We start from the raw sequence: 19,431 nt of genomic DNA on the forward strand, positions 1-19,431 counted from the left end.
TCTGAGAGCCATCTGCCAGCCTGTTGTGAAGAACTTTTCTTATGAGAGGAACGGCTGCAGATGCCAAGGTCAGTGAAGAAGGAGGAGGAGGAGTAATGCAGCTCCTGGCCAAGATTCCCCTGCAGCCTGTGGTGACGACCATGGTGGAGCAGGTTGTCCCCCTGCAGCCCATGGAGGTCCACGGAGGAGCAGAGATCCACTTGGAGCCCATGAAGGACCCCACACCAGGGGAGGTGGATGCCTGAAGGAGGCTGTGGCCTGTGGAGGGTCCGCTGGGGCAGCAGTTCTGGAGGGACTGCATCCCGTGGAAGAAATGACCCATGCCGGAGCAGTTTCACAAAGGACTGTGGCATATGGGTGGGACCCCACAATGGAGCAGGGGAGGAATGTGAGGAGTTCTTCCCCCGACCATGAAGAAGCAGTGTGAAACAACAGGTGATGAACTGACCACAACCCCCATTCCCTCTTCCCCCCGTGCCACTCGGGGTGTGGGGAAGGTGGTAGAGATAATGTTAAGCTTGGGAAGAGGGAGGGGTGGGGGGAGGTTATCTTGTTCCCTGTCTCATTCTCCTACTGTTTGTAGTAATAAATGAATAGTTTTCCCCAAGTTGAGTCTGTTTTGCCCCTAACGGTAACTTTAAGGATTTTCTCCCTGTCTTTATCTCAAAACTCAAGCCGTTTTTCCTTATATTATCTCTCCCTATTCTCTCAGAGGGTGGGGAGAGTGAGAGAGAGACTGCGTAGTCTGGTCCCAATCAGGGCTGAACTACGACAAAGGGGCACGTGTTTGCAGATGCTTGTAAACTGCAGTTGCTAAGAACAGCAAGATGCTGTGTCAGATACTTCATGAGTTGGAGGACATGTGAAATACATGCACATGGGATTGAAAGACTGGCTGCAAAGTGCAGAGGGAGGTAAGTTTGATTTCAGCATCTTGGTTTTTGGTCCCCATGTGACTTCAATCAACAGTTCATGACATTCTTCCATGAATTAGTTAATTTAGCATTCGTAGTTACTGTGAGTATTTTGGTGGTAGTAGTCATTAAAGTTCGAGAAAGCCAAGGGTGTGACTATTAAGGATAAGTTGAACTATTGCCACTTTTGCTGATATCTTTCATTGCTGTCAAGTAGCACGTTTTGGCTTTAGCTCTGTTTCCCCATCCAAGTGGTAACTCAAAGTTTGTTTTCAGAGAAAGCCAGGGTTGAAGCAGCTGGGGAGCTCCGTAGGCCCGCAGCACCCACCAAAACCAAGGAAGCTCAGCTGTTTGTACGGAAGACGCTTTTCGCATCGCTTACCGTGGAGAACATGGAGAAGATCAAACATGAAGTACAATAAAACTGTCACTTTGCCTGGCCCAGGCAGCTTACAACTTGTGTGTTATCAGCTGTTGCTTGATCTTAAATGTTAAACCTTCTTGGAGATGCTTTCAACTGAAGCTGAAAACACCATGATTTTTACCAGAGACTGTAAAAAACTGCCCTTATTTCTTCTCCTAGGAAATGTGGCTTTGTGTTAGGTGACGGTGGGTGGGGATCAAGGTAAAGTCCTGCTTAAAGAGTGCAGCTGGTGGCTGCCTTTGCCCGTGCTGTCCAGAGCACACCTGGCGGAGGCTGGACCTCCTGAAGGCCAGTGTTCAGGAGAAGACGGGGTTCAGATCGTGTGGTTCTCCTTCTGCAGTACCAGAAATGGGTTATCTTCATCGCTGCTTTCTCACCTGTTCTGACGCAGAGGAAAAAAAAAAAAAAAAAACCAGCAGTACTGAGTGGCTTTTTTTCTGGATAATTTTGACTTTACTGAGGAGTTTATTTGGAGGACTAACCAACCTCTTATGCATAAACCCAGCAGAATGATGCTTGTACAGGATATCCTCTTTTCTCTCTCTCTTTTTTTTTAATATCTTTTAGGAGAATGCAGCTGAAGTGGTAACAAAGACATTAACGGGTTTGTGCAGAGCTTGGCTCTGTTCCCAAGATGTCCTCTTCACCCTGCCTGGCACGACTGGTGAATACTCACATTTTTACAGACTCTCAGGGCTCCAAAGATGTAAATGAACCAGGATAAATGGGAATTCTCGTTATCTTGATTGTCTGCATAAGAGGAGGCCCTACAACAAGGGGATTGTATGGAAAACCAAGAATCTCCACAGAGGATGATATATGACCATGGCAAGGTCTTTCTGCGACTCAGCGAGGAAGGAGAGGACAATGGTAGCTGGCAGCTGCTGTTCCAGCTGGCATACTTGACTGGGATTTGCGCTGGGCTAATGGCGTGCCTGCTGTCAATTGCTAAAGCTCAGCTAACTTGCAGCAATTTGTTAAGTGGTGGTAACTGGATGGCTTGCATTGTCTCTTCAGATGACAAACTAGTAAAATGCTTTAAGGCAGCAGCGCCCTGTTTTTCAGTGCTGTCAACTTCCTGTGTGTCTCAGAAAGCAGCACACATTTTGTTATCTTTTTTTTTTTTTTAATTCAACATTGTTAAACACAAGGGGTTTGCTGGTTACTTTGGATGGCCTGCAAAATTATCCGATGGGCGCGATGAAGGAAGGAACCACTGGGCCAGAGCACATGGTGCTGCTGGTCCTTCCAGAGGAGACGATAGGAACTAAGTTGCTCAATCCACTCAGGCTTCTGCAAACTCCTTTGGGACCACTTCAAATCACACAACACTGTAAGGTCTCTATTCTGCCTGCCCCAATGACATGAGAAATGTGAAACACTCTTTTGAGCACAGATAACGGAAACTGGTGTGTTTAGGCCAGCATTCAAAATCCTCCATCACCACAATGACACTGCACACCACGAATTGTGCTTCCTATCAGTGCTCTCTGAGGGATCCTCTCCTATTTGTTTGGCAGCAGCACGACACCTTGAATCCAGAACGGATCCTTGCTAGATCCAGGAGAGGTACAACAGCCTGCAGGAACCTCAAGGAAACAGCAGAACCAGGATTTGTCAGCAAAATACAACACAAGATCACAGCTTCCACTGGGAATCCATGTCCACAGCCACCCTGGGGGTGGCAGGGAGGGATTAATGACTTCAGACACCCACTTTCTGTTAGTAACTCATGGTTCTTCATGGACCTGAGGAGGGGGTTGGCCGCTCACCCAGCACATGAGCCCAGTGTGCCAAGGAGAGGCAGCAGCTGCTGGCTTCACACTGAGCAGCAGGAATGAGCGCTTTGCCGAACAGTAGATGTCGGAGAGGTAGTGCACCCAACGCGACATCAGCCCTTACAATCTCGCCCGGCATGCGAATAGCCTAAGTTAGGCACAACGACTTCAAGGTGACAGTGAAAGGCTGCTCCGCACCCTTATGGTCAGAGGCTTTAGTTTGATCCCTTTGTTAATGAAGTGATGACTCTTGAAAACAAGAGCGGTAATGCAATTATTTATGCTCATCTGTCAGAAGAGTAGATCAAAGCTATCTATAGCGCTGCAGACAAATATCACCACGGATGACCCAGAGGCTTCCTTTGTGTGAAGCGACAGACCGGAGCATGACTTCATTGGGAAACCAGTCTTACATCCATACAGCAAAGTCACCCAGCCTAACGCTGACCCAGAGCTTTTCTCTGCGTTTGCTTTCAGCTGGGTAGTGACAGGGGTTAGAGACGATGACGCCAACTTTCCCTGGTTTTGTTTTTCTGGTAGGAGACCTTATTCAGCACAGCAGTATCACTTACGCTCATCGTTAGGTGTGCAATCTTAAGATGATATCTCGGCAAGTTCAGACGCGACAGAGGCCTTTGGGTTGTGTCGCTTCGGGGTGTGTTGCAGCCTGGCGCTGTGCAGCGAGGGTGTCATGGATCATTTGGGAACCTCCGTGGATGTGTGAGGAGTCAGTGGCATAACAATCATTTCATGCCCAGCTTGGAGCCAGGCCTGACCGGATCCCTGCCATCCAGATGTTTTGAAGCACGTTCTTACCGTAGCACTGAAGCCATTAACTACTAACATCTTCTCAACAAGGAAGAGCCAAGGAAATGTAAAAAAAGATAGAGAGCAAGTCAACCAAAGACAATGTCAAAGGCCAGCTCCCCCCTTGCCTTCAGTAGAGCTCTGTCGGCATGTACCAGCTGTGGTTCAGGCCTCTAAAAGGACTACTGATGCGTAGAGGTTTAGCTATCCTGTGCTTGGGAAGGTTCCTGTAACTCACTGACAATGATTGGTGTGGTCACCCCTAAAGCCCAATTTTATCTACTCGTTAAGGATCAAGATCTGGGCCCTCTGCACCACACAAAAGCTTGTTTGCTCTCCATAGATCTCTGTGCACAATGTTATTCATGCCACTATAAAAGGAATTATATACCAGCCATATCCCAAAGGATGTTGAACACGTTACAATCTTTCGTGATGTTTGGTTCTTCAAAACACAGCCCCTTGAAGCCCTGTGATGGAAAGAGGGTCCCCATCTGCATTTACAAAAAAAAAAAAAAAGTATTCCAGTTCCCATTGCTGGAGGGAAATGAAGAAAAATGTAGCTTCGCTGAACACTAAAGGCTCAGAAACAAGAAAAAATCCACCCAAAAAAGCCTCTCTGAGTAAAAAGCAAGATGTTATGCACGTAAGCAAATACGTTTTGGGACATAAATCATGGTGTCTTCAGGTTTTGTGGGGTTTTTATTTTTGGTTTGTGCTTTTTGGGTTTTTTTGTTTGTTTGTTTTTCACAGGTGTGTATAATTACAGTCCCAGGGTGTGTTGAAGCATTTAGTGATTTGGCTTAACTTCAGATGCCATGAGCGGTGTTAGCAGGTAGGGGCTCTGTGCATCCTGGAAAATCAGTGTTTCAGGCTGAAAATTCGGAGTCATAACTTAAAGATGTCGACCACAGAAAATATGGAACACATACACTATTACACTTAAACTATATGGGGGAACTGTATGTCTTTTAATTTTACCCTTACAAGACCACATAACAGCGAACTGAACTAGAACTAATTGGTTTATATCTCTTTAGTTTTGTGTTGTGTAAATAAATACACACACAAACTTTTTTCCTGAGCAAGCCATTGAAACGTGCCAAGGGCTGCTTGTGCTATGGGACCACCAGTATCCACGTGCATCCCTTTGTCTGGTGGCCAACGCAATATCCGAGTGCCTTAAAAGAAAACCATCTATTGCCATGTGGTTTCTGCCCTCTTCGTATCTTGTGGCCGCACTGGTGCTTCAGTTATTACAGTTTCCTTCCCTGCCTACTTTGTGTGCTGTAATGCTGATGTTTGTGTACGCCCATATATTACCTATGCTATATATGTTTACAAGCCACAGTCTAAAAATTGTAGTTATGTTCCCTTCAGCTTGCAGCTGTGAAGGTGAGACTATTAAGCAAAGGCGTTTGTCATCAAAGGACACTTTGGAGCCTACAAAACATAGTGGTTTTCATACAAAGGCTTTACTGTCATCGACTTGGTTTGCAGAAGGATTTGTGAGCGGCAAAGCCAGGAGCTATGGAGCCCATCCTAAGCCTTGCTTAAGCTCTTCAGTTCATCCCTGGGCTTTGTGGAACCCAGAAATAAAAGCAGGAAACATGCTGGCGTTTCACTAGCTGTAAACAGTGACCGTCCCCGGGCTGTGTGAGATCTGTCCCAGGGCAGCGTTGGCCTCCGGGCAGCGGCACTAGCAGCCACACACCTGGCAGATGTACATTATATCATATATACCATCCCTCCCCACGTGCTGCCCTAAGCCTCCTTCTGCAGGCCTGCACTCCTGGCAGCTCTGTCCTACGCTTCCATTTTGTGTGGTGACATTCTCGACTCCATCTGGCCTCTGCTCACTGTCCGGATTCCCTGGTGGCAGGGTGGCACTGGCGGCAGGGTGGCACTGGTTGCACCCTCCTGGCTTGGTGTCTCAGCACATTTTAGTCTCTTTCCCTGCCGCCCATCAGGCCGCAGAGCGCGTGCCACCCGCACTAGAAGCCAGCTTGTGTCACCTACGTGGCCCCGGGGCCACCCGAGCAGGGCGTCAGGCCTGGTCTCACAGCTGGGAGTGCCCAAGCCAGCAGTGACATGGAGAGGCACCGAGCAAGCCCAGGCAGCGCCTCTCACATTAGGTTTGGGGTTTCAGGGATTCTGCCCCCCATGCCCACCCACAGCAGTGCTTGGGGGCCGGGCAAGGGAGAGGGGGTTTGAACCTGTTAGCCCATCCTCTGCCTCTCCCCATCAGCGTGAGCCCACCTGCCTGCACAGCCCATGGGAAAGCTGGATGTAAGGTGTGGATCATGCTCCTTTCCTCCTTTAGCTGAAGTTGGTCTGTGGTATTAATTACAGTGATTATTGGGAGAATAATCCCCTTTCACTTCAGTGCCAGATCCAGCCAGAGCCCTGTCTTGCTTTTGAATGAAGAAATTACAGAAGAACATTTAAGCAAGTGAAGAACGAAATTACGAAGGGAGATGATCAGAAATAAGGAGAGAGAAGGGAAAAAAGAAAGGGGAAGGGCAAGAGGGAAGGGGGAATGGGGAAAAGGGGAAACGGAAAAAAGAGAAAGCAAGAAAGAAGGAAAGAAAGATTAGATAGAGAAATTAGTGAGCATGTAGTGGAGCAAGGCAAACCTTCAGCATCAGCAGGGTTTCCCCTGGTGCTGTCCCAGGGAAGGGGCTCTGCTGCTGCAGTAAGAAGCAGCACAGCGCCCAGGGGCACGCATGGCCCCCCACCCCAGCTGCACTCCCTGAGCAGCCGTGGGCTGCAGGAGAGGGGGATGCTGTGGCTCATCTGTCCTGACAGATCCCAGCCTCGCATTCACTGTCCCCAAAACCACGCATGGATGCTCAGCTGTCTTGAGACACCTTCTTGCCAGATTTGCGGGATTTCAGCATCACTTCATTAATCTGGAGGGAGAGTGCTGGCAGAGCAACCGCTCCCTTCTGACTGTGCAGGGCAGGAATTTGGGTCTTGTCATTCCCTGCCAGTCAGGCATTGCGGGAAGGGTGCACAGCTCCAGCACCGTGGCTTCATGGTCCCTGTGCCCAGGCCTGGCTGCGCCGTGGGGTTGTTCCCGTCCCCATGAGGCAATGTTGCCCTGTCCCCTCCTGTGCACCCCAAGCCTGCACACGTGTGTGCACACAGAGACACACGCGTGCACACCCATGCACTGCTGCCCCTGGTGAAGCCCATCGCATGGTTGCTGTCACAGACCGTGTTTAATTACACCGTGGAGCTCATTACCACAGGAAGCAACCCAGGCCAAGAATTAAGTAAGACTTTAGAATGGGACTGGCCATTCAAACAGACAATAAGAATATCCAGAGTTGTCATAATTCATGCCGATAAAAATTTTGGAAAGGATGTACAACTCTTCGCCTCGGGGTTTAAGCCAAGTAGAAGAGACCAAGAGACTTGGTCTGTGAGGAGGGGAGTCGAGGGGCAGATTACCTCACTGTCTGGCTATGGCCGTGGCCCTGCACCTCCCCAAACCACATAGCCCTGGTCCTTATCAGTGGCAAGGCACAGGGCTCGGTGCCCTGTCCCGGCCCCAGGGACATCTCCTGTCCCCCCCTGCCACGGGGCCAGGCAATGCCTACCTGTCCATGGGCGCGGGGCCAGGCAATGCCTACCTGTCCATGGGAGGGAGGGATGGGGAAGCTCTCCCATTCCCATGGAACAAAACCTAACAGGGTCCTGGTCCATCCCCATGGCCACAACGGGGATCTAGGGCAGCTGCCCCCATACCAGCCTGCAGTCGGGGCCAACCCCACATCCCTGTGTGAGCCGGCAGTGAGAGCTGGTGGGACTCGGGTGGGAGACTGATCCTGCCCCGGTCACGCGAGCCGGGGCTCCTCGCTGGGGGCCGCCGAGGAGGGCAGTTACAGTTTAACTCGCTGAGCCCACAGAGCCCGCTGTTGGGAGCGTCTGTCTAATGATTAAAGCGCTAAATGAGGAGGCATGAACTCTGCATGCTCTCCCCAGCCTCGCTACCGACTTACGTGGAGCCAGGCAAGTCAGGACTTCACCCCACCGCAGCTGCCAGGTCCATCGGGTTATTGCCGCGTCTTTTAAATCCTTGCGTCTTCCAGAGGGTTTCTCTTTATTTTATTTCTTGGTATTCAGGACCTAGTAAGTGGCTTGGGTTCACCCCTTTGTTCAAGGACGGGGGAGGAAGAGAAAGGAGCTGCAAAGAGGAGGGCTGCAGCCATAAGAGAAAGCCCCGGTACCCTGACTGGCCCTCTACCCTGTGGAGTTCCACGTTCAGAAGTGCATCTCCGGACACTGAATCCCTTCTGGGCACCTGATGGGCTTCCCAGAGCTGCGCTTCAGTGACCAGGAGGGCAAGGGCAAATCAGGCAGAGGACAGCATCTGTAGCCACTGAATGCAAAGAGGTAGCCTGTCATCTGGCAGGGCAGCAGATATTGGCCAGCACTGCTGATTGTCTCCATCTGACCTCTGGAGCAGCCCCCCAGCCAGCAGCACCATCCAGATGGGGAGGGGGGTGAGTCACTCCCAGGGACCCTCCTAACGCATCACTGAGGTGAGGAAAGGCGAACGCACACCATACAGTTGCTGCTTTGCCCTTTGTGCCCTGTGCCAGCAGAGGGGAAGAGTGTGCTTGGAGATGTCCACCTCCCAAAGCAGCAGCTTCTGCCCATCCCATGGCCCCCCTGTCTGGCTCCTGTCTCTTCTCAGCGGGGCGTCCCTGAGCCCAGGATGGATTTTACTTGGTGATGTCAGGCCAGATGAATCCTGGTTTAATTGACCATGGGTGAAATAGTGCTTCGACGGTTAATGTTATACTTAGGGCTGGGAAAACTACTGCAAGATCATAGCAATTAGAGCTGGAAATGATTCAAGTCATCTAATTTATTTCCTCTCTCCCCCCCTCATTGTCTCTCCCAGGGATGGAGGCAGTCAGGTTCCCAACAATACGTCTGCCTGTGCGTTGTCCGGTCCTGTCTCCCTGACTCAAGGAGCAGAGCATCCACGTGTCTGCGGGGAGACAATTTCACTGCTTGAAAGACGTCAACATTAGGAAATGTTTCAGAAGTTTAGCCTATATTTCCTTTTGTGGGGTGCCACAAATTCTCAGGTCATGAGCTTTACGCCTCAAGGAAACTGGCTGCTTCCCACAAGGGCAGCAGCTGGGAGTACGGTAGTAGTTTTCTTCGGGTGTTTGCAGGGGCAGGTAGAGAACATGGGGGTGGGTCAATGAAGGTTTTCACACCTGTGAGGCAGGTCAGGTCAGGTAACTTGTCTGGAATGAGCCCTCCTTTGGCAGGAGCTCAAGATTTTTTTTTTTCCCATCTCCAAATTTTTATTCCATGAATTCCACCTTGACTCATAAAAATCTCACTGCTGGAAACATGTCCAGTTCCTCACAACAAATTCACTCCCATTGACTTGCTCCTACTACTGCTACTAATTCCACCACAGAAGTGTGGGCCAAGTTGTAGTTAAAAGACAAAAAAAAAAAAGGTCCAGCTCAATGAAAGAAGTGTAGCGAGGACTCCTTGAAAGCTGTTGCAGAGTAGGCATCACCTCAGCCTCGGCTCTGCCCTACATGCAGAGAGGACACCATCTGACTGAGGGGAAACTTGTTGTGCAGATGCAACAGGGATGGAAGAAACTTCTCAAGAGCTCAGAGCTGATGTGCACCACAGAAATGCCAGATGGGGCCTACCTCTGTGTTAAGAAAAATTGGAGCCACATGGCTGACCTTCTGGTGATAAGGTCTCTTCCTTCTGCATATATTCTGCAGGATCATGCCATTAACTGAGAGGGACTTATGTTCCTTCTACGTTTTAAATCACGCTTCTCCTCTGCCAACTGAGCTGAGTATTTCCACATCTCAAAAATGCTGAGCACACCCCCACCCTCTTCCTGCTGACCAGCAGCAGAGGCCAGCTAGGTGAGGAACATTAGGTGAGAACATCCATTACTATAGCAGAAGAGAAAGAGGAGCATGGAGGTGGCTGGAGCCATAAGAATGTTTTGGCAAGATGAAGAGAAGTAAAACGGCTTGTGGTGTCCAGGGGGCTGCATGGGTTAAGCTGTTTTTTTTTTTTTGCAACGGATCAGATGTAACTTCTTCCCTGGGTGTGCTGTGACAGTGTCTCCCACCAGCATTAGTCACATCTGAGACTCTGGTCATGGAGTAAAGTCCACACCCTGCCCAGTTCCAGTTGTGGACACTGCTCATTATTAAATCAGTGAGGCTTAATCATATTGGGACATCTTCTAAAGAATATCTGGACGACATCTTCAGCAGCTAGGACTAGACAGGAGCCCCTCCTACTGGCAGCTGGTGCCCCCAGTACCTAGTGATGCTCACCCCTGGCCAGGCACAAGTGCCCTTTCCTCCTCTGTAGATGGAGGAACAGTTTCAGTGGACAAAAAAAATATGGTATGATATTCATGCATTGCTGTTTTGGTGGAGGATAAAGAAAACTTGTGGAGGAAACTAGAAGAAAAGGCAACTAACTTTTGTCCTTCCAGGACAAAAACATCTAAGGATTTCAGCAGAAAGGACAAAGTGAGGTAAAGCAATAGGTGGTCTCCTGTCCTTACCGACCCATGACCAACTCATTCCGTGCTTCTTGTTCTCAGCGTTGGCAGAAGTGCCAAGTCTTCCCTCTCATGGGACCCTTCTCCAGCCCTTCAAGCAGCCAGCCAAGGGCCCACTCCCACCCAGCTTTCAAGGTGCCCACCCCCAGCTGTCCCTCCTGCTCTTCCTGGGCACCCAGCACCACCATGGGACTGACACAGGCTCAGGTGCCTCCCGACAGCTCTTCTTGTCCCACCAAAGCAGGAGTGGAGGCAGCAAGGAAGGATGAGAGCTGCAGGAAGTCACATCTTCCTCATGGACTGCAGTGAGGCTGGCATGGTGTTTCAGTAAGCTCTGATCTTTTTTGAATAATCCACACAGCCCACAGCCGGAGGTTCCAAGAAGGACATGTACCCATTCCTGCCTGTCTGTCTCTGCTGTTGGTCCAACAATGGCTCTGCCTTCCCCTTCTGCCAACTCTGACCCTGATGTAGGACACCATCTCAGGGCATGAAGCAGTGCCAGCCCCAGGAGGGTCTCTGTGAGGGCCAATGAGGATCTCTGTCCTGCTGACCCATTGTGGCCAGCCATCCCTTGTAGCACCAGAAGCAGAAAAGTGTGTTACTCAACAGGCCAAGCAACAAGTTACCAAGCCTCTGTTCTGCAACGCTCCCCTCCACACCTCCAGGTCCCCAAGAGGGGACTCTACTGTTTGCTAGGTCCCCAAAAGGAGCATCCCACCCCTGCCCTCCTCAGCCTTGACGTGTAAGTTTGACAGACAAGCGGGGAATAACAGCCCATCTGGCAAACCGGCTTTACCTCGGAGGGAAAAAAGCTGGCACCTAAAATTTCCTGCAGCCAGCTGCAATTTCAAGACTGCCTTTGCCCTCTAATTAGCTGGTATTTGCTGTACCAACTATTATCCTTCTAGTTACATAGTGCTGAGGACAATGGCTCCTTATTTCCTACCACAAACACTGGGTTACTATTTACCTCCAGCTGAATCTCTTCTATCTCCTATTCCCATTAAAAGAAAGTATCATTAATGACTACAGTGATGGGAAACACTGGAACACTTGGTCATAAATTAAGACACTGGGAGCCTTCAGTTATTTGTACCACGTAGCCTGCATTCAAACATTTACCTTGCTCCTCTGAAAATGCTCACGCGAGTATTTCCAGTCTGCACCTGAACGGATGCTCAGAGCTGTTTGAAGCCAGGCGTTCAGGTAGGGTACAAATTCGAGTAAACCCAGGGGGCCAAATGCCTCCCTGATGCAACTCCCTTCGAATCCTCATCTGCGCGGGGCCGTGCACACGGAGTCGTGAGGCTTCTGCAGCTCCGGCCGTGCCAGAGGCTTTGGATGCCTGATGCAGTGGGGCCCGGAGCTGGGGATCCTGACACAAGAAGTGTAAATCCTGGCTTCCTTGGCTGCTGCAGAGCTGCCGCCAAGCTCTGAGGCCAGGCATGTAAATCCTGCGTCCCTGTGCTGAGGTGCCCAAGGATCCCCAGGGCTGGGGACCAACTCTCCAGTACACCAAGACAAATTGGCAGTGAACCTACTTCCGCCAGGAAAAGCCAGAACAGGGTCTGGCCGTGCGTCTGTGAAGTTTTCCTGGAGGAGAGGTGGGGGAAGAGCTCCAGGTGTGATTCCTGGTGTCGAGGGGCAAGGGATGGATGTTCCCGTCAAGTGCCAATGCTGTCAAGATCTCCATGCAAGCAGCACGCTGCCTCCTCTGCCAAACTTTGCCCGCCTTTTTTTAGCAGTGTCCCCGCACCGGGCTTTGCCTCAACTGCACCTTCCCTGCCTCCCGCCCCTGACCGCATCAGGAGGCAGACAGATGCCAAAAATCCCGGTTCCCAAGAGGCAGCAGGTCACCAGGTCAAGACCCTTCCTGTGCCCAGAGCCAGAAACCCCACTGCCCACGCCGCGGGGGTAAGGGATGGGTGCTTTGGCTTCCAGCACGTTCGCCCCCGGGCGGGGTGTCTGGGGGGGGGCACACGGGCAGGCTGCCCGTGGGCACCCACGGCGGGAGATGCGCGGCACGGCGCTGCCTGCGGCGCAGGACGGTGGAGGGCTGGCCGGTTGGGGACGGCAGGGCCCGACGGCCGGGGGGGGAGCGACCAATGCAGAGGAGCGCCTGGGGGCGACCCACGCGTGACTGTCAGGGGCACGGGAACTGATACCCCCGCAAGGTCTTCGCGGCCACCCCGCCGTTTCCCCCAGCCCGCTCGCCCTCCCGCCCCCGCGACGGCAGCAGGCCCGCCCCCCCCCCGGGCAGCCCCGGGGCCGCCCCGGCGGAGGAGGCCACCGCGCCCCCCCATGCGAGCCCCATCCCGGCGGCGGCGGCGGTTGCCCGCGGCGGGGCGGGCGCAGGGCGCGGGGGGCGGGCGCGGGGCGGGGGGAGGCGGGGCGGAGGCGGCCGGAGCCCCCGGGATCCGCCGGCACCTCCCGGTCCCGGCACTCGCCGCCGTCGCCGCCAACTTCGGCCGGGAGTCGCCCTTGGTGCCCCGCCGTGCCCGGAGCCCAGCGCCGGCAGCCTCCCCGCCCCCCCTGCACCCCTCTCGTTGGCCGGCGGGGGGCTCGGCCCGGCCCGGCCCGGCGACGGGGCCGCGGCCCCCGGGGCAGGTGCGTCCCCTCGCGGTCTCCGGCCGCCGCGACGCCGCGGAGAGGGGCGCAGAGCCCCGTGCCCGCCTCCGCCGAGCGTTCACCTGACGCTGCCGCCGCCCGGGGAGGCGACGCCCGGGAGATGCAGGTAGGAGGCGGCCCCGGCCCGCGGCGAGGGCAGGCGGACGGGAGGCGTTTTGCCGTGGCGAGCGGCGCGGCTCCACCGGCCCGGCCCGGCCCGGGACCGGACGCCTCCCCGGGCGGCCCCCGAAGGGGCGGGAGGCGGCGCGGTCAGCGCCGGAGGGGTCGCCGGTTTCTCCCAGCCCGGGGAGATGCGGTCGCCTTCCGTCGCAACCCCCGGCCCCGGCCCGTTACGGCCGCCGGTCGGGCCAGGGCAGGGCCGCGGGGACGGGGCGGTCCGGGCTGTGCGGAGCCCCCGCGGCGGGCGGCCCCGGTCGCGAGAAGGGGCCGTCGGGGGCCCGAGCCGCCACCAGCAGCATCCCCCCCACACGCGAGGGTCGACCGGGGCACGGCGCTAGGGTCGGTTTTGGGGTGGCTGTGGCAGTGACACTGCCGTCGAAGAGACCTGCCCGGTGGTGAGGGGCCGTACTCTGGCACGGGGGTCGGTGCTGGGGCAAGAGGGACGCTCCTCTGGCGTGGCGGACGTTGAGCCGGTAAAACAGATTTTCCTCAGACGCGACAGGCGTGAGTTGGGCAAAACGGATGTTACCGTCCGGCGAGATGGACGTTACTCTGAGTGGAGGGCCCTTTCCCTGAGCGGGAGCACGGTGGCTTTCCCGAGAGCACCCAAGCCCCCTGCCCACGCCGCCCTTCTCGTCCACGTGCCCGCGGTGCGGCAGCATGCGCCGTCTCGGGCTGCGGCACGTGGCGCGGAAGAAGGTGCTCGTGCAGGTGGAAACGCAGACGAGGAGCGACGGTGCGCCCAATCTGAGGGTACCAGGGCACGAGCATCCCAGCTGTGTCCGTAACAAACACGCTGTTTTGTGAAACTTTTTTTTTTTTTTTTGGGGAATTATGGTGCAATACTTCCCTTAGCGGTATGGGTAGAATAACTTCCCCAAACATATTTTCTTGTGCTGTGACGTGCTTTGTTGCCCCATGTTTTTCGTACTTTTCCTCTGCCAGTAGGTGAGCATCCTTGTCAGGCTCTCTATGCAACTTTCACCTCCCTCTTAACGCTTTCCTGCCTGCACTCCTGTGATCATCCTCACCCTTGCTCTGCTGCCTGCACCCTCTTCGTCTTTGGGGTTGGTTTCTTTTTGTGACGGAGCTGTTTCTCACAAGTGTACCAGCATTTCTGTTCTCACTTTGTTTACTTCATAACAAAAAACTTGGGTGCATGCACATCGTGTTCCTCGTGTGCGTCTGCACATTTCTGATATAATCTTCTCCCACCATCTTTTCCACCGATGCCTCCTTGTTTGCCTACACATTGAGGGCTCTTTCCTGTTGCCCTTTATTTGGGCTTCCATGTCTGCGCAGCCTCGGGCACGCACATATTAACAGGCATGCAAGGTATCTCCTTCCTTCACGGTCATTTTTGTCCATCTGTCCCTTCAGAGCCTGTCTGGTACATGCATATCTCCAAGGTCTTCTTCACCCTCCCCTGCAGGTGGGAGGTCTGCAGGGGGGCACCAGCCCTCAGGTGTAAGCCTGGCATTGCTCTTCCTTCCCATGTCTGCCGCTGGGCATGGACATAGGAGCCGGGGCAACTACTTTTTCTGGTGGTGGCAGGTTTAACCTGCGGCTGCCTGTCTTCTGTCACAGGTGCAGATGCCGTTTTAAATGCAGAACCAAGTTTGGTATACGCTCTTCTTCCCACAAGAGGTGGAGGTGGGCTTTCTCAAAGCTGGCAGGAGGGACAGACTCCTCTTAAACCACGTCTGATGCATGGACACCTGGGTTTATCCAAGGTGAAGGTTGGGCACTGCAGAAATTCAAGTGGAGTTTTTTTACCCCAGGCATCCAACCTATGGGATAAATTATCACGTGTGACAGCAAAGCTAGCCTAAATACTCCTTTTTTTTTTTCTTCCTTCTTTAAGGAAATTAGACAAGTATAGGAAGGGAAAAGCATGAGGTTGAACTGCTGGTGCAGGGTAGGAGGCAGAGCTGGGGAGGCGAGCTGGACCTGTTCCAGCCATGGATTTCCCTTGCTCCCAGGCTCCGTCGCTCGCTCGCGTCTGTGCCCAGGAGTGTCCGCAAAAGATTCCTCCCTTTTGGAAAGGAGTCCCTCCCTGGCTCCTTCTGTGCCTTCAGTATTAGCACACCTCTCCTCTCGGTAGCTGTAAACAGCCCCTGTGTCCCTTCCTGTGTCTCTGGTGCACGTACAACAAAAACATCCTTCCATGTGCGACTAACCTCTGTTCAGGGAAGCCTGCAGCTGAAATCGTGGCTGCAGGCCCCCAGCGCTGAGAAGTCTTCTCTCTGAGCTTATTCCCTCCCAGTCTGGTAGAAATCATGACATCAGTTGAAAAAAAAAGGATGTTTTGAAAGAGCTTGGTCTAAAAAGTTGGGGGTTCCTATTTTCCTTTTTTTTTTTTCAGGTAGTAACGCATGTCCCAGTTGTATTTTCCAGACTTATTCTGCAAAGACCAGAAACACACCTTTTTAAAGAAAATATCATTCTTGTATAGTGAAATCTCCAGGAGGTTGGACTCTTAGGAAGAGATCAAATATTGTGAAATTAAAAAGAAATAAATCAGTGCAGTCACCTTCAGTGCTATTTGTTCCTTTCTCCAGCCCAGTAGGCCTCTCTGTTTCTGGGCTGCTTCACATCTTGAGTCTTTTGTCCTGAAGTTGTTGGGTTTGGGTTTCCAGGCGCGCGGGGAAACCAGTTCTTTTCTGAAAACTGCATGATTGCTCATTTAAATGAATATAAATTGTTTCTATTCATAAGATCTTTTTTTTTTTTTCTAACGGCTGATCAAAGTTGGAGTGAAAACCATTTCATCATTTCCACATTAATTGGACACACACACAATAAGCATTTCAGAGAGACTTTTAAACACAGCACTTTTAAAATCAGGATGCGGATAGCCAAGGCATGTTGTCATGTAAGACAGGGCAGACTGTGATTTGCTTCCATTTTTTGTGGAGAAAGGGACCTCCGCTTGCTGGAAAGAAAAGGCATACAGACTTCATTAAAACTGAAGGCAGCACAGGGAAGAGCCACGGGGAATTTTTCCTGGACCGGAAAAAATCCTTTTCTAATAGGAGATTTAAGGAATGTGGACCTAGGTAATGTTTCAGAAAGAAAATGAAGAGGTAACGTGGTGTGATACCTGAACGCTGTCAGTGGCACGGAAAGTAGAAGGTAGCTGGTGCTTGGAGAGCTTTCTAAGGCAAGAGAAGGAGAACTCACAGCGTGTGGCTGGGCGTTTAGGCTCCATACATTCACATCAGAAACGGGCAAGGTTTTTACCAGCGGGGTCATTAACCAGCGGAACAAACGACCAACGGCAACATTAGCTTCTCCAGCTCTTGAAATCTTCACGTAAAGACCAAGTGTCTTTTTGGAAAAGACGTTGGAGTTCTTGGGCTCACTGCAGAGATTGCTGGCTGAGACCATACGGACAGCGTTACAGACAGGACCAGACCGTGCGATCCGCCGCCCCCTTCCAAGCTTTGGCTTAGGACATTGTAAAGCTTGCGCGAGCCCTCCCCGGCTCCGTGTGTGGCAGCGCAACGGGGTCACCAAAAGCAGATTGTCGCTTTTCAGCACAGCTGTTTCCACAAAGTAGGGATGCGCTCTCACCTACCGTGTAAGTGTACAGCTGCTCTCCACGGAAGGACTTTGCAAGGCTTTGCCTGCTGTAGATGGCGGGGATCCTTTGTTTGTCCTTGGGAGCTGTGAGGGGGGCAGCGAGGTCTGAAGGCTCCCAGCAGGGCTGCGGGCAGCGTGGGGAAAGGAGTGTTGCGTGTCCCCTCCAGTCCTCGAGGCCTGGATGACTCAAGCTAGAGTTTTGCTGAGTTTGCGAAACTTTAACTCCTTATTCTTTCGTTAAGCCATCGCCAAGCCTCTTCTTTTACCCTTTTTTCCCCTCAGAAAGGGAGCTCCACAGTGCTCTGGCACCCAAATGGCCAACACTGTGGCCCTAATGCTTCTGGGTGGGTTTTCCCTGGTACCTTTCCTTTGCACTGTCTCCGTGCGCTGCGCGTATCCGGGACTGGGGCTCTCCTCAGGCTGCAGTGTCCTGCATGCTTTTCTCAATAGCTTCTCTGCTTCCCAGGGATGCAGCCTGGAGGGGAGGTGTTTGGAGGAAACGACAGGGGAAAAAATGTCCACGTGGTCGGGCAGTCCCCCACCTGCTCCTATGGCCCTATGCTGGGGTACCCCAGCCCACAGCTGCAGCCCCCCAGCAGGTTTTTTTGGGGCGTCCTCCCCAGGGCCTGGCAGAGGCGGGTGGTGAGGGCTGTGTGAACCCCATCTCTTCCCCTCGGCATGTTTACCTGTCTAAATTTAACTCCCCAGCTGGCTTCATCCATCCTAAGCCGACCTGTTCTCTTGTGGTGGAGTTGTGGGTCTGGCTCCCGCTGCAGCGTTTCCTGGCTGCCTCGGGCTCGTGGTTTGCTGCCTGCTCCCTCTCTCCGGTGGACGGCTGGCTCTTTCGAGGTCCCGAGCAAGCCAGTCCTCACTGCTTGAAAGTTTTATTTTTAAATCTGGCTATGCAGCCCTCAGGACTGGAGGGTCCCTTGTTCTCTCATCTCTGGTTGCTCTGAGTGTTTACTCTGCAGTGGGCTTCAGGAAGTCTCCCCTTGTCCCGCTACAGCCCACAGCCGTTTTCCTTCTGGCTGTGGTTGCTCCCAAATGGAGACCAGGCATGCTGAAGGAGCTCCCTGGCCACCTCTGAAGGGACGGTGCCTCTTCCTGCTGCCATCTGACGACCCCAGCAGCGGGGTCAGTGGGTGCTTCCCCGTGGAGGCATCTTCCTTGTTTCCCATTGTTCAGAGCTGGGCTTCCCCAAGCTGGCTTGCATCCCCGTTTTTTAGGAACGGAGCGATTCGCCCCTCAGCTTCAGAGGAGCTGGGGGGAGGGAGAAGCAGGGGAGAGGGAGCACTCCTGTTTCTGTCAAGCTGGACAGAATTTGCTTTCTTTAGAGTTTCAGAGTTTGGGACAGTAAATATGGCCTAACCTGGCAGCCTTCTTCATCTAAATAAAACCATTGGGCTCAAACCATTCGTGTCCTGCGTAAGCCTGCAAGAGACCCCTAATTGATCTCTGCTTTTCTGGGCATGCCTGCTTGTCGTGTAGCTAATGCCGTGGTCTACCACATGAGAGTGATGGTTTGAATCCTGGCCTCCTCTGTCACTCTTTGAGCTAACCCGGTGGCCTTGCGTTTAATACTCTCGTATTCAGAGGAAAGGTAACGAAGGCCAAGGTTTTCGCTAATGACTAGTGATTTGGGGTATCTGACTTGAAATGCTGTCAAAGGTCCCATTTTTTTTTCCAAGTTTCAGCTATTTCTGATGCTTGGGCAGGCTTAAGTAGACTGGACTTGATTACTCAAAATGATTAGTCCGTTTTGCAAATCTTCATCTCAGGATCTGGAGTGGAATTAGGCAAAAGAAAATGAGATCACAGAGTGCACGATGTCAGTCTCCAGCAGGGATACTCAAATGGAGTGAGTCCTCCTAGAGTGGGAATCGGTTCGTGGCCGGAGAACTCACGGCACTGCTGCGTGCAGGGGTTTGCAAAAGAGTTCTTGGTGTAGTTTAATCTGTGGTTTTCGATAGGTCATGAGAAAGGCTTGAAGGGTTTGGTAGTTTTTCTCTTAGGGAAAGAAAAGGAGAGCAACATTCTATCTTTATAGACAGAGATATGTATGTATATTAAGTCTTAGTTTATTTCAAGCATTTGGGGAAAAATCCATTTTCTGTAAACTCTCCCACCTCAGTTGGAGATGAAGGAGACTGAAGTGGTTGGGTGGAGCATGTGTTTTGGTTTGGGTTTTTTTTCATCATTAAGGACAGAGGGTTAACAAAAGGCATACCAATACTAGTATTTCAGTGGTCTCCCTGCATTTATCTTCCTTTTCCAGTTGTTCTCTGTTCAGTTTCTTGACTGGTTTGGTATCATTGTTTCACCGAGACCTGAAGCATTGTAGCACTTCTATTATGGACAAGTTTGGGTTCTTAAGCAAATTAAATTAAAATCTCCCTTACTTAGCTGTTGGAACATTTCTGAGCTCTGTTATGCATCAAAGAATGGCAAGAGAAACATACAAGCCCAAATATGTCTACACTAATAGAACTTTTTCAGAAAAAATAATTCTGAGAGTCCCGGGTTCATTACTCTCCGAGGTGTTCCTAAGTACTC

The 19,431-nt window shown here is 52.3% G+C and overlaps 1 protein-coding gene across 1 annotated transcript in view; it reads left to right on the forward strand.

The window, feature by feature from the left end:
- Positions 1-12,928: 12,928 nt before the first annotated feature.
- WNT5B (Wnt family member 5B) overlaps positions 12,929-19,431 on the forward strand; it is a 73,017-nt gene continuing 66,514 nt past the window's right edge. The window contains exon 1 of the mRNA XM_086755628.1: positions 12,929-13,240. Coding sequence (XP_086611754.1) covers positions 13,235-13,240 — 6 coding nt within the window. The 5' untranslated portion in view covers positions 12,929-13,234. The remainder of the gene's footprint in view (positions 13,241-19,431) is intronic.

This window comes from Chlamydotis macqueenii, chromosome 1 (assembly GCF_036417535.1).
Source record: "Chlamydotis macqueenii isolate bChlMac1 chromosome 1, bChlMac1.mat, whole genome shotgun sequence".
NCBI lineage: Eukaryota > Metazoa > Chordata > Aves > Otidiformes > Otididae > Chlamydotis > Chlamydotis macqueenii.